General features: G+C 29.9%; 1 protein-coding gene across 2 annotated transcripts; it reads right to left on the reverse strand.

The window, feature by feature from the left end:
• Window positions 1–10,205: 10,205 nt before the first annotated feature.
• On the reverse strand, window positions 10,206–14,381 carry LOC129918771 (nucleobindin-2). Of its 2 annotated transcripts, none has more exons than XM_055999484.1 (6): window positions 14,260–14,381; window positions 13,972–14,171; window positions 13,805–13,909; window positions 13,198–13,696; window positions 11,080–11,417; window positions 10,206–11,023 (listed from the first exon to the last, which is right to left on the reverse strand). In XM_055999484.1, the coding sequence occupies exons 2-6, from the start codon at window positions 14,107–14,109 to the stop codon at window positions 10,376–10,378; spliced, it is 1,728 nt and encodes a 575-aa protein (XP_055855459.1). In that variant the 5' UTR covers window positions 14,110–14,171; window positions 14,260–14,381; the 3' UTR covers window positions 10,206–10,375. The 2 variants fall into 2 exon arrangements, with proteins under 2 accessions (XP_055855459.1, XP_055855458.1); XM_055999483.1 differs by having other exon boundaries at window positions 14,224–14,346.
• Window positions 14,382–14,755: the final 374 nt, after the last annotated feature.

Below are 14,755 nucleotides of genomic sequence, written 5' to 3' on the forward strand. Positions count from 1 at the left end.
AGCCTAAACTATCAGTTTCCATTGCACGAGTTTCCATAAGATTGCATGAGTTTTCAAAACTTTGAAGTCGTTTTTCTCAAAACTACAATTTTGCAGATTCGTGGTTTTGGCTTTGTGCCCACGACATACTGCACAGAACAATTTTTTATTTTACTTATTTTTTTCGTAAGTGCCTTCAACATAACCAAAACCATTTAGTATATTTTCCTATATAATTTTATTCTGTAATTAAAAAAAAAACAATATTTTTTATTTTAGAATTTAGTTTTTAGATTGTTAATTATTTTTCTTCTAATAATTCGTTAACTCTACATTGCCAATTGAGCATTTAAAATTGTTAAAAATCAAAATATAGTTGGTCTTAGGGATTTGTTTTTAGGAAGCCGGCTCACAATCAAAGAACTTGCGAAATCTGATCAATCATTTTTATAGTACATTGTTTATTTTCATGAGCTGCGAATCTGAAGAAATTGAACTAAGATGGTCACTGTAGCGTATGCGTAACATTTTTTTCTATTGAAAAATTTGAGTTAAATTATTGACATTGATCGAACGCAAATTGTGTAGCAATAAGAAAAAACACAGAGAGATCCACATTCAATACATTAATGTCCGTTCGTTTGTCTATGCAAACATTCTACTCTAATATATTTGTGTTGCCCATTCTCAGCTCAAAGATGATATTTGCCCTATTCTGCTATTCGATTCAAGTAAATCAAATGATTTAGTTGATTGATTACTTCGAATTGGCTTTGCAAAACATCTACATATCTTTAGATAGCAAAGCTTTGCTTCTATTAATTTTTGAAAAAAAAAAAAAACAATTTATTAAATTTTCATTTTTACTGCTATTGAAACCGCTTCTTATTTGAGACTTTCACGTGAATCCTAATAATGTTGTTTCAATATTTAAACAAAAAATATTTTTTTGTAAACACAAACAAAATAGAGAGTTCTTACATAAAAAAAAAAATAGTAAAAAAAATAACTAAAACTTAAAAACAGATTTTTTTGTGTAAAAAAATGTATTAATTTTTGTATTCTTTAAAAAAAAAAAGAGAATCGCGCCTTAAATGATGGTTTTGTCTTTGGTTTTTCATTCCACGAAAAACATAATAACAATCCCAATCATATGCATACAAAATACACACACCAACAGTTCTTTACTATTTTTCCGTGTGAATCAAATAATTCCATTAAACTTTAAATTGAAAAAATAGTATCGAATCATTTGATTCAAACTGAAAACAGAAAAGAACTGAAACTTAAAAACAAGAGAAATAAGAAAAAAACAACAACAACATAACCATGGTTACTACTATTATATCATTATCATTAGTGCTAATATTAAATTCTTTATTTGCTCATTAATTGTTTCTGGTTTAGAACAAATGCTGAAGACTTTTAAAGAGAAACGACCTAGATTTATATGTTTATTTTACAAACACAAAAAAAAAATACTCCCTCTTTATTCGTTCTCATCATTATTGACCCCGAAAAAAAAATCAAATTCTTTTTTATTATCTATGACCGCATAACATTTGTGTTACGTCAATTTGATAAGAAAAAAGAATACAAAGAAACTCATTAATCATCCCACAATCATTGCCCCCTACTCTTATCCTCACATGAATCAAATGAAAATTTCAATATTTTATCCAAATCGATTTCGTGGAGAGGTATTTGTTGTTTTCTTCTTTTTTGTATTTTTTCACTTATCGTTTTCTCATTAAGTTTAGACTTAGTCGCATTTATTGGCATTTTTTTCTTTAATTAATTGCTGATCGTTTTTCGATATAACAATCTTCAGTAAATAGAAAAAACTGCTACCTGCCGCTTATGAGATTTTCTCCATCTTCAAGAATTTATATACATAAACAAACATATATTTTAGAAAATTTTATTTATAAGTGAAATATTATGTATATGTAATTAATTATTATTATTATTAAAATGAAAAAATTTAAAATAAAAAAACAAATCTGTTTATCTCTTACACAATTAGTTTAGTGCAAAAAAAGTATTTGTTAAAAAAATAATAATATGGAATTATATTTCGTCTCATTTGTTTGATTTTAATTTTTTGTTTTGTTTTCTATTTCTTCATATATTAACTTCTTTGATTTTTTTGTATTATTAATTATTATTATTGTCATCCAAATTGAACAAAAAAAAAATGCTTGTACTGAGATACATTATACATACATATATACCCTTTACATATATTATATATTAATAAAAATTGAATTTCATTTCGATACCCTTTTTTAGTTTTAAAACAAAAAAATATGTTTTTTCATTCAATTCATTTCAAGTCATAGTTTTTGTTCTATTTCAGAGGGAAAAGCGAAAGTTCAAGATGAAAACTATGGAAATTAAATGCGAATAAGGGATTGGAAATTCACATCTTGAATTTAGCACTCGTTTGAATGATGATTTTCGAGTAATGACGGAAATATAAAAAAAAAGGTTTACATTTGGTAATACAAAAGAAGTTTCATCGATTCTGAAAAAAAAACGATGTTTTTCGATTATGAGGTACTGAACTAAGAATTGATATAAACCCAAAATTTGTTTTTGCAAATGAGAATGCCTTTAACCGTAACAACCATACCCATGCAACAGTGTAACGTTGTAAATAACTAAACTTTACAACTTGTCTATGAACAATCTTTACAAAAAATGCTTAACTGCGGTAACTTTAAGATAAACTTTTTTGTAAATGTACACATGTAAATTTTTTTTTTTTCAAATAAGAAACTTAACTGCAAAAAAGAACTGAATTTATTATACCAAATCACATAGAGCGATGTTTATTGCTAAAAGTGAGTGCGTGAATCAATTTTCTGTCTTCACATTAGATGATTGATGCATGGTTATGGGAGTTTATATTTATACAGAACACATTTCATAAAATATCCAAAACTAATCATGGTAAGTAGTTTTTTTTTAAATTCGACCTCCACTCATGTGATTTGGCTACTCATATTATGATGAACACAGTGTTAGCTGCATCAAAATAGGAAGGGATTTAACTGGATAAACCGAAGCACATTGGTTTTAAAGTTCTGGACATTAAAATGGCACACTACATTCGAGTAGTACGGCTAAGAACCAGTTGTACAAATATTTAATCCGTGGTTCAGCAACTTTTATCTTCTGAATTCGGTGGTAAAATTGATTCTTAGCACTGGTTCTAGTTCCATAAAGGTTGAAATAGCTAAATCAATCCTTGAACCAAAGTTGATGCACTGCTAATCCGCCGAAATCGGTGAGTTAAATTCCTGATCCGAGGCTGAACCACGTTTGTACAACTGGCCCTAAAGAAAGTATTTCTGTATTCGACGATACGTCTGAAGTTGGGTTCAAAGGTAAATGGGCGCCAGTATTACAGTTGAAAAGCTATTAGCTACTTCATCTGAATAGTTAAAGACATGAAACGTTACGCCGGTGATCGAGGTAAGTATTTGTTTCAGTATAATAAATTTTATCCTATTATTTTAAAAGCCCGATTTTGTATTATAACCAAGAAACACAAATACCAGCCCAGATGTGATAATTGTTTTACAGAATACAGATAGATCAGAATATGAGAAGAATTTCTTGCACCTTCGGAGGAAACGTCAACTTAGGTAGGAATCCTTAAATCAATATCAGTAGGCTTCTTCGGATCTTTGTGCTTTTTATTTTATTTTATTTTTTTTTTGATTTTTTGTGATCTCCAACAAGAGAAATTAAATTTTATTGCTTAGAAACAAACATCAAGGTACCTACTTGACATAAGATCATTTTAGGAAATATCTATTTTCCTCAAAATGGCATTTGAATTTTTATTTTAAAAAATGCTTAGAACGGTATTATTAATGTTTCAAATATGGCCTTTGGATTCCATTTTTTCTGGAAATATTTGTCTAAAATAAATATAACAATGTTATACCGTCTTAAAACACTTGGTTTTAGTAAAACGACTTTCACTAAAACTTGATTTTATCGGCCCCTCTATTCACTGCGTCTATCCTAGTCTTCCATCTGTTGTCCAGAAGCCTAAACTATCAGTTTCCATTGCACGAGTTTCCATAAGATTGCATGAGTTTTCAAAACTTTGAAGTCGTTTTTCTCAAAACTACAATTTTGCAGATTCGTGGTTTTGGCTTTGTGCCCACGACATACTGCACAGAACAATTTTTTATTTTACTTATTTTTTTCGTAAGTGCCTTCAACATAACCAAAACCATTTAGTATATTTTCCTATATAATTTTATTCTGTAATTAAAAAAAAAACAATATTTTTTATTTTAGAATTTAGTTTTTAGATTGTTAATTATTTTTCTTCTAATAATTCGTTAACTCTACATTGCCAATTGAGCATTTAAAATTGTTAAAAATCAAAATATAGTTGGTCTTAGGGATTTGTTTTTAGGAAGCCGGCTCACAATCAAAGAACTTGCGAAATCTGATCAATCATTTTTATAGTACATTGTTTATTTTCATGAGCTGCGAATCTGAAGAAATTGAACTAAGATGGTCACTGTAGCGTATGCGTAACATTTTTTTCTATTGAAAAATTTGAGTTAAATTATTGACATTGATCGAACGCAAATTGTGTAGCAATAAGAAAAAACACAGAGAGATCCACATTCAATACATTAATGTCCGTTCGTTTGTCTATGCAAACATTCTACTCTAATATATTTGTGTTGCCCATTCTCAGCTCAAAGATGATATTTGCCCTATTCTGCTATTCGATTCAAGTAAATCAAATGATTTAGTTGATTGATTACTTCGAATTGGCTTTGCAAAACATCTACATATCTTTAGATAGCAAAGCTTTGCTTCTATTAATTTTTGAAAAAAAAAAAAAACAATTTATTAAATTTTCATTTTTACTGCTATTGAAACCGCTTCTTATTTGAGACTTTCACGTGAATCCTAATAATGTTGTTTCAATATTTAAACAAAAAATATTTTTTTGTAAACACAAACAAAATAGAGAGTTCTTACATAAAAAAAAAAATAGTAAAAAAAATAACTAAAACTTAAAAACAGATTTTTTTGTGTAAAAAAATGTATTAATTTTTGTATTCTTTAAAAAAAAAAAGAGAATCGCGCCTTAAATGATGGTTTTGTCTTTGGTTTTTCATTCCACGAAAAACATAATAACAATCCCAATCATATGCATACAAAATACACACACCAACAGTTCTTTACTATTTTTCCGTGTGAATCAAATAATTCCATTAAACTTTAAATTGAAAAAATAGTATCGAATCATTTGATTCAAACTGAAAACAGAAAAGAACTGAAACTTAAAAACAAGAGAAATAAGAAAAAAACAACAACAACATAACCATGGTTACTACTATTATATCATTATCATTAGTGCTAATATTAAATTCTTTATTTGCTCATTAATTGTTTCTGGTTTAGAACAAATGCTGAAGACTTTTAAAGAGAAACGACCTAGATTTATATGTTTATTTTACAAACACAAAAAAAAAATACTCCCTCTTTATTCGTTCTCATCATTATTGACCCCGAAAAAAAAATCAAATTCTTTTTTATTATCTATGACCGCATAACATTTGTGTTACGTCAATTTGATAAGAAAAAAGAATACAAAGAAACTCATTAATCATCCCACAATCATTGCCCCCTACTCTTATCCTCACATGAATCAAATGAAAATTTCAATATTTTATCCAAATCGATTTCGTGGAGAGGTATTTGTTGTTTTCTTCTTTTTTGTATTTTTTCACTTATCGTTTTCTCATTAAGTTTAGACTTAGTCGCATTTATTGGCATTTTTTTCTTTAATTAATTGCTGATCGTTTTTCGATATAACAATCTTCAGTAAATAGAAAAAACTGCTACCTGCCGCTTATGAGATTTTCTCCATCTTCAAGAATTTATATACATAAACAAACATATATTTTAGAAAATTTTATTTATAAGTGAAATATTATGTATATGTAATTAATTATTATTATTATTAAAATGAAAAAATTTAAAATAAAAAAACAAATCTGTTTATCTCTTACACAATTAGTTTAGTGCAAAAAAAGTATTTGTTAAAAAAATAATAATATGGAATTATATTTCGTCTCATTTGTTTGATTTTAATTTTTTGTTTTGTTTTCTATTTCTTCATATATTAACTTCTTTGATTTTTTTGTATTATTAATTATTATTATTGTCATCCAAATTGAACAAAAAAAAAATGCTTGTACTGAGATACATTATACATACATATATACCCTTTACATATATTATATATTAATAAAAATTGAATTTCATTTCGATACCCTTTTTTAGTTTTAAAACAAAAAAATATGTTTTTTCATTCAATTCATTTCAAGTCATAGTTTTTGTTCTATTTCAGAGGGAAAAGCGAAAGTTCAAGATGAAAACTATGGAAATTAAATGCGAATAAGGGATTGGAAATTCACATCTTGAATTTAGCACTCGTTTGAATGATGATTTTCGAGTAATGACGGAAATATAAAAAAAAAGGTTTACATTTGGTAATACAAAAGAAGTTTCATCGATTCTGAAAAAAAAACGATGTTTTTCGATTATGAGGTACTGAACTAAGAATTGATATAAACCCAAAATTTGTTTTTGCAAATGAGAATGCCTTTAACCGTAACAACCATACCCATGCAACAGTGTAACGTTGTAAATAACTAAACTTTACAACTTGTCTATGAACAATCTTTACAAAAAATGCTTAACTGCGGTAACTTTAAGATAAACTTTTTTGTAAATGTACACATGTAAATTTTTTTTTTTTCAAATAAGAAACTTAACTGCAAAAAAGAACTGAATTTATTATACCAAATCACATAGAGCGATGTTTATTGCTAAAAGTGAGTGCGTGAATCAATTTTCTGTCTTCACATTAGATGATTGATGCATGGTTATGGGAGTTTATATTTATACAGAACACATTTCATAAAATATCCAAAACTAATCATGGTAAGTAGTTTTTTTTTAAATTCGACCTCCACTCATGTGATTTGGCTACTCATATTATGATGAACACAGTGTTAGCTGCATCAAAATAGGAAGGGATTTAACTGGATAAACCGAAGCACATTGGTTTTAAAGTTCTGGACATTAAAATGGCACACTACATTCGAGTAGTACGGCTAAGAACCAGTTGTACAAATATTTAATCCGTGGTTCAGCAACTTTTATCTTCTGAATTCGGTGGTAAAATTGATTCTTAGCACTGGTTCTAGTTCCATAAAGGTTGAAATAGCTAAATCAATCCTTGAACCAAAGTTGATGCACTGCTAATCCGCCGAAATCGGTGAGTTAAATTCCTGATCCGAGGCTGAACCACGTTTGTACAACTGGCCCTAAAGAAAGTATTTCTGTATTCGACGATACGTCTGAAGTTGGGTTCAAAGGTAAATGGGCGCCAGTATTACAGTTGAAAAGCTATTAGCTACTTCATCTGAATAGTTAAAGACATGAAACGTTACGCCGGTGATCGAGGTAAGTATTTGTTTCAGTATAATAAATTTTATCCTATTATTTTAAAAGCCCGATTTTGTATTATAACCAAGAAACACAAATACCAGCCCAGATGTGATAATTGTTTTACAGAATACAGATAGATCAGAATATGAGAAGAATTTCTTGCACCTTCGGAGGAAACGTCAACTTAGGTAGGAATCCTTAAATCAATATCAGTAGGCTTCTTCGGATCTTTGTGCTTTTTATTTTATTTTATTTTTTTTTTGATTTTTTGTGATCTCCAACAAGAGAAATTAAATTTTATTGCTTAGAAACAAACATCAAGGTACCTACTTGACATAAGATCATTTTAGGAAATATCTATTTTCCTCAAAATGGCATTTGAATTTTTATTTTAAAAAATGCTTAGAACGGTATTATTAATGTTTCAAATATGGCCTTTGGATTCCATTTTTTCTGGAAATATTTGTCTAAAATAAATATAACAATGTTATACCGTCTTAAAACACTTGGTTTTAGTAAAACGACTTTCACTAAAACTTGATTTTATCGGCCCCTCTATTCACTGCGTCTATCCTAGTCTTCCATCTGTTGTCCAGAAGCCTAAACTATCAGTTTCCATTGCACGAGTTTCCATAAGATTGCATGAGTTTTCAAAACTTTGAAGTCGTTTTTCTCAAAACTACAATTTTGCAGATTCGTGGTTTTGGCTTTGTGCCCACGACATACTGCACAGAACAATTTTTTATTTTACTTATTTTTTTCGTAAGTGCCTTCAACATAACCAAAACCATTTAGTATATTTTCCTATATAATTTTATTCTGTAATTAAAAAAAAAACAATATTTTTTATTTTAGAATTTAGTTTTTAGATTGTTAATTATTTTTCTTCTAATAATTCGTTAACTCTACATTGCCAATTGAGCATTTAAAATTGTTAAAAATCAAAATATAGTTGGTCTTAGGGATTTGTTTTTAGGAAGCCGGCTCACAATCAAAGAACTTGCGAAATCTGATCAATCATTTTTATAGTACATTGTTTATTTTCATGAGCTGCGAATCTGAAGAAATTGAACTAAGATGGTCACTGTAGCGTATGCGTAACATTTTTTTCTATTGAAAAATTTGAGTTAAATTATTGACATTGATCGAACGCAAATTGTGTAGCAATAAGAAAAAACACAGAGAGATCCACATTCAATACATTAATGTCCGTTCGTTTGTCTATGCAAACATTCTACTCTAATATATTTGTGTTGCCCATTCTCAGCTCAAAGATGATATTTGCCCTATTCTGCTATTCGATTCAAGTAAATCAAATGATTTAGTTGATTGATTACTTCGAATTGGCTTTGCAAAACATCTACATATCTTTAGATAGCAAAGCTTTGCTTCTATTAATTTTTGAAAAAAAAAAAAAACAATTTATTAAATTTTCATTTTTACTGCTATTGAAACCGCTTCTTATTTGAGACTTTCACGTGAATCCAAAAGAAGTGTAAGTGTTCATATCTAACATAGTTATTTTCTAATTAATAATAATTCTAAAATATGTAAAGAAATGCAACCACAACGCTACTAGTAATGTATACCTTTTTTAATTAGTTTGGTCTACTGTTTTGCTCATTAAACCTTATCTAAAAAAAAAACTGAGAAAACCACTTTATGGTTCTTACTCATCCAAATGCTTTCATTATAATTTATTGTTATCTGCTTTCACAGAAAAACTAATAGTATGGTGTGTCACTCAGCTGTGCATTTTATTTCCTACAAATAAACAACTCTGATGAGTCTCATAATGGGCACTTGAATTACAAACTTATTTACAAAAAAAAAGTTGCATGGCATTTCAGACTGCAGCTGTTTCCATTTTATAAAACATATAACATATTTCCTCTTGTAGCATGAAAAGTAGTCTCCCATCTGTTACACATTAACCCAACTTCCTTTTTTGATTTAAAGGAAAGACTACTTTCCTTTTAATCTCTTGCCATCAATTTTATGTAATTTTATCTAACTTTTCTTCAAACTTTTTTCCTCAATTCCAAAGAAAATCCTATACATCAAGTTGCAATTTCTAATGTGTTTATTTATATTGCCTCATAATAAACAACTTGCAATTTCATATCGCATCTCCAAAGATAAACCAGTTATTTCTTGATTTGTACTTTTTTTTAACGAGATATGTACGTTGAAATAGTTTAAAATTAAAAAAAAAAAATAATAATGTAACATTAACCACGTCGCTCGTCGTTGTCAGCCGATACGTTAATTTAAATTGTGTCACGTATCAAGAAAAGCAAGATTATTTTATTTCCAATTGAAACACGTACTGACTTCAATAAAAAAAATAAAGTACTTGCATAAAAGATGATTCCAACAACAACAACAATAAGAAGTAGCCATGAAATTATCATTAATTATTATGAATGCAAACAAACAGAAAAAAATTAAAAATAAAAACAAACAACATTTCAATGAAACTTTTTTTTTTTAAACAAAGTTTATTTTTTTTTGAAAATGGAAAAACAATTTTAATTTATACACATTCATAGGGCACTAGGTGCCCATGGTTTATACTTATTTTCTCACAACAAAATTTAATCAAAATAAATTGATTTACACTTTAATTACTTTTTTTTTTATATTTATTAATTACAATAAAATTATCAAAAAAAAAAAGATACAAATATGTATGTATTTAATATACGTACGTTTATGTATGTATTTATAAAGGAAAAGAATAAAAATTGGAGCTGGTATCAAAAGGAATTTTAAATGTATTTTTATTTGTTAGTCGGTAAGTCAATTGAATCTCCTTGAATTTCGATGCGTTTGATTGGTATTCGAATGCTGTTGTTGTTTGGTCTGGGTGGTGGATATGACCTCTGGTTTAACCCTTTATTGGCTGTTGTTGAACTGGAATTTGTTGGGGCTGTTGTTGTTGGGGTTGCTGCTGTTGAACAGGAACTTGCTGTTGCTGTGGAATGGGTGCTTGTTGTTGTTGTTGGGGTTGTTGAACAGGAGCAGCTTGTTGTTGAACTGGAATAGCTTGTTGAACTGGCACAGCCTGTTGTTGCACAGGTTGTTGTTGTTGTGGAGGAGCTGGAGCTGCCTGCTGTTGTTGTGGTTGAGGAGGAAGTTGGTTAGGATGTGGTTGTTGCTGTTGCATTTGAGGAGCCTGCTGTTGTTGCTGTACTGGAACTTGTTGCTGCTGTTGTACGGGCATTTGTTGTTGTTGAGGAGGCTGTTGGTATTGTTGTTGCGTTTGCTGATATTGTTGATACTGTTGCTGTTGTTGTTGTTGGTATTGTTGTTGCTGCTGTTGCACTTGTTGATAGACTTGATTTGGATGCACCTGCACCGGTTGTCCAGGATGTTGGAACTGCTGTTGTTGTTGTTGAATAGCTTCAGGGTGGTATTGTTGTGGAGGTTGCATTTGGTAGTGCATTTGTTGCCCCTGAACCTGGGGATTGCCTTGGAATTGTTGTTGATTTGGATTAGGATAGTATCCATTTGGCATATTTGGATGAGGTGGGAGCTAAAAATAACAATATTTTAGGCAAATTCCAATCAATCATTGTCATTTAAACTTACCAATCCTTGGGCAATCATCCGTTGAACCTCCTCTTGACGCCTGCGTTCAAATTCAAGATACTCCTCATGAGTGTATTGTGGTTCATTGTCGACTGTATCCCAACCAGGATCACGATTGAATTCTTCTCTCTTGGTCTGATCCATGAATTCTTGGAAACTAATCAAACCATCACGGTTTGTGTCGGTTTCTTTGAAGACATGTTCTCGCATACGTTCCATTTCTTCGGCACGTTCACGCATATCATCTTCGGGAAGTCCAGATTGGTAGACTTTGTCAAGTTCCTTTACAAACAAGGCTTTTACTTCGGTTTCATCCCAAACTCCATTGCTGTCAACATCTAAGAATTTTCATAATCATTAAAATCAAGGTCTACTTTGGTGTGGACGGTGATGGGATAAGGGGTGAAAGTATGGGGATGGGAGGAGAGACAAGAAATGGAAAAGGTGCATGAGAGATACCTCAAATGGACGATTGGGGTAGAATGACAGACTCCAGGCTACATGGTGTCAGAGGAAACAAAAAGAGATAAGATAATACTAAGAGCAGAAAAAAAGTCATGGATCGCCCGAATTTTCTGTTACGGTTCTAGGTGCTAAAATTTTTAAGTATTTATATAAAAACCTAGAAAATGTATCTGAACAAAAACTTAAAATTCGTTTTTCAAAGGTACATTTATGCAATTTAATTTCTTTCATTAAGAAGTATTTTTAGAAAAAAAATTTCAAAATTTTAAAGACGTTTTTTTAAAAAACTGAGTTTTTATACATCAATTTTTGAAAAAAAAAAAATTTTTTAAATAAAATTTGGATACCATTTTGAAGAAATTACTAATCAACATAAAAAAAAAAAAAACAAAATTTCAAAAAAAATCAATGTTCGATTTTCGAAAATATGATTTTTAAAAACAAAATTTACGAAATTGTTTTAAAAATCCAAAAATTTATTTTTTCAAAATTTTATTTTTGGCTTATAGATATTAAAATTATATAAATGCTTTTTTACAAAAATTTTTTTTTAAATAGAATAAGTAGTTTCAGATCAAATCGGATTAAAAAAAAATTATTTAAAAAAAAAAATTTCTTAAAAGATAGACCTTGTCTTAAAACTTACATTTGGGAACCGTTTTCGAGAAAAGGAAGCGAAATAGCTAGGGAATGTTTAGAGGAGATAAAAGACAGGTAGAGTAATGAGCGGGGGGAAGAATCATGAAAGGAAAGGATATGAAAGTAAACTAAAGAAAAGGAAATGTAAGCAAAGCAAAAAAAAACAAAGCAAAGCAAAGGAATTGAAAGGAAAGGAAATGAAATGAAATGAAACGAAAAGGAAAGCAAAGCAAAGCCTTATCACGTATTCCACAATATCGGAAAATTTCTACGATTCCCGAATAAAACAATCTCAAAATCCGATTTTGGTAACGATTTGTATGAAATTTTCCATTACGGACGCATTCCGTGATTATTTTTTCGGGAATCGTAGCCAATTTTCGATACGAGTTGAATTCATAATAAGGCAAAGTATGAACGGATACAAGCGATTGAAAAGAGAACTAAGAAGTGAACAGTAGAAGGAAAGGCGAGACTCAATCACCGCTATTGCGATTGTGAATTATCAATTCGAAAATTGATAAATCTTGAAATTTTGCACTTTCAATCTCATTTTATTATGTAATGGGCCAATGTTAAAGTAATGTTTATCAATATTTTTACAATTTATGACAGCGAACATGATTCTTGATGAACAAAACCTTTAAAAATATAGTTTCTAAAGCTTGGTCCACACTTGGTTGATCAACACGTTCAACATACGTTCCAAATCGACATACTAAAAAGTTTAACAATTCTAAATTATTCTAAATGATGCATATAGGACATATCTGAGCCTACATATCAATTGAGCTTATTTGGAAGGGTGTAATTGTTCATTGTAGATTTGGAACATATGTTGAACGTGTTGATCAACGTAGTGTGGACCCAGGTTAAGAATTTAATTTCAAGTTTTATCAACTAGCAATTCATAATCGCGATAGGGGTGAATAAAAGACTCAAGATACAATACAAGAAGTAATTGTAAAGTTGATTCCGCAATAAAATCAAAGTCAAGTAACCCTCAAAACTTACCATGCAACATAAAGAAGGTCCTAGGATTAAAATCATCCTTATCCAAATGATCCTGTTTCTCCCACACTTCCTCCAACTGAGCCTTATTTCCTGGATGATGAACTTTTTCATGTTCATTATGACGTTCCTTATTCTTCCTTGCTTCCTCTTCAAACTTCTTCTTCGACTCCTCATCCAACTCTTTGAGTGTAGCTTGTTTCTCAAATTCCTTTTGCATTTCATATTCTTTAAACTCCTCCCTACGCTTCTTATCAGCTTCAGCCAAATCCTCTGTCGCCTTCATAATCAACTTTTTCAAATCTTCAATCTCAAAAGTGTGTTCATTGCCATGATCAATGTGTTGAGGGATTTTCATGTGTTCCCTATCAATTTCATTGGTCAATTCGAATTCTTTATTAGCGAGTGATCGTAATCTATCGATTTCACGTCGTTTGATTTCATCCAATTTAGAACGAACATGATGATTAACATAATCTAATTCTTGAGCGATTTTCCCGCTCTAAGATTAAAAAAAAAATAAAAAACAAACAAAACAGAAAAAAGTTGATGACCTTGATTACATTTTGAACAAACGAAAACGACCTCGACTTAAAACTAAACTACTTACTCTAATGTCAGCTTCAGCGACAGTGTCAATTTTTTTCCTGAATTCAGGGTCAGTTTCCAGAACTTCTACGACTTCTCTTAAATATCTTTCATATTCTAGAACCGACTTAAAACGAAAATAAGTGTTTACTCAATTGTTTTTTGATTCAAGTTTCGATTTAAACTTACTTTAAGATCTGCACCTGTTGGTTTTTCTGTCGATGGATCTGCTGGTGTATCATCTTTTTTATTTCGTGTCACTGGAAGCGCTGTAACTAGCGCAACAATTGTAATTGCTAATAATAAAATGGAATTAACCATTTTCATTTTGTGCGCTCGATTGCAACTTGTTAAATGTGCAACTTATTGTATTGTAACTGGATGACTGACTGTGAACGAATCAATTGAAATATGGTTAAAAATAATATAAATTGATATTACAGTGGGGGAATTTTTTATGACAAAATAGCAACTGACGTGTCCAGTATTTTTCAGGTGGTTTTTTCCTCTGTTTTCTTTAAAGATTTTGGCACTTTAACTTGAGAGATACGGAACAAGAAAAAACTATTTACACTACACAAACTGTCGAAATGTGGAAGATGTTTTTTTTTTTGCAAGAGAGAAGTTGATGTGGATTGTAAGTTGGTATAATGGCAGCGTTCAAATATATAAACAATGGGCCTATTTCGGTACTGTTTTTAAGGGTCTGATTTAGTTTTTTAAGAAAATCCGAGCGAATTAACAAAATTATATTTTTGGTTTCAACTGTACCTTATTTATGGGGCAGGTTATAGATTACTACTACATTGACCTAAAAATTGAAAAGGCACAAGGGGTATTCACGATCCGGTGTAACAAAAAGGTGTAAAAATGCAAAATTTTGTTTTCTACTACTACAACTACAATAGACACATTTTGCACCATTGTATTTTATTTTTGCAATAGTTTGGGGCATTGACCTACTATATATGGA

This window comes from Episyrphus balteatus, chromosome 4 (assembly GCF_945859705.1).
Source record: "Episyrphus balteatus chromosome 4, idEpiBalt1.1, whole genome shotgun sequence".
In the NCBI taxonomy this organism is placed as follows: domain Eukaryota; kingdom Metazoa; phylum Arthropoda; class Insecta; order Diptera; family Syrphidae; genus Episyrphus; species Episyrphus balteatus.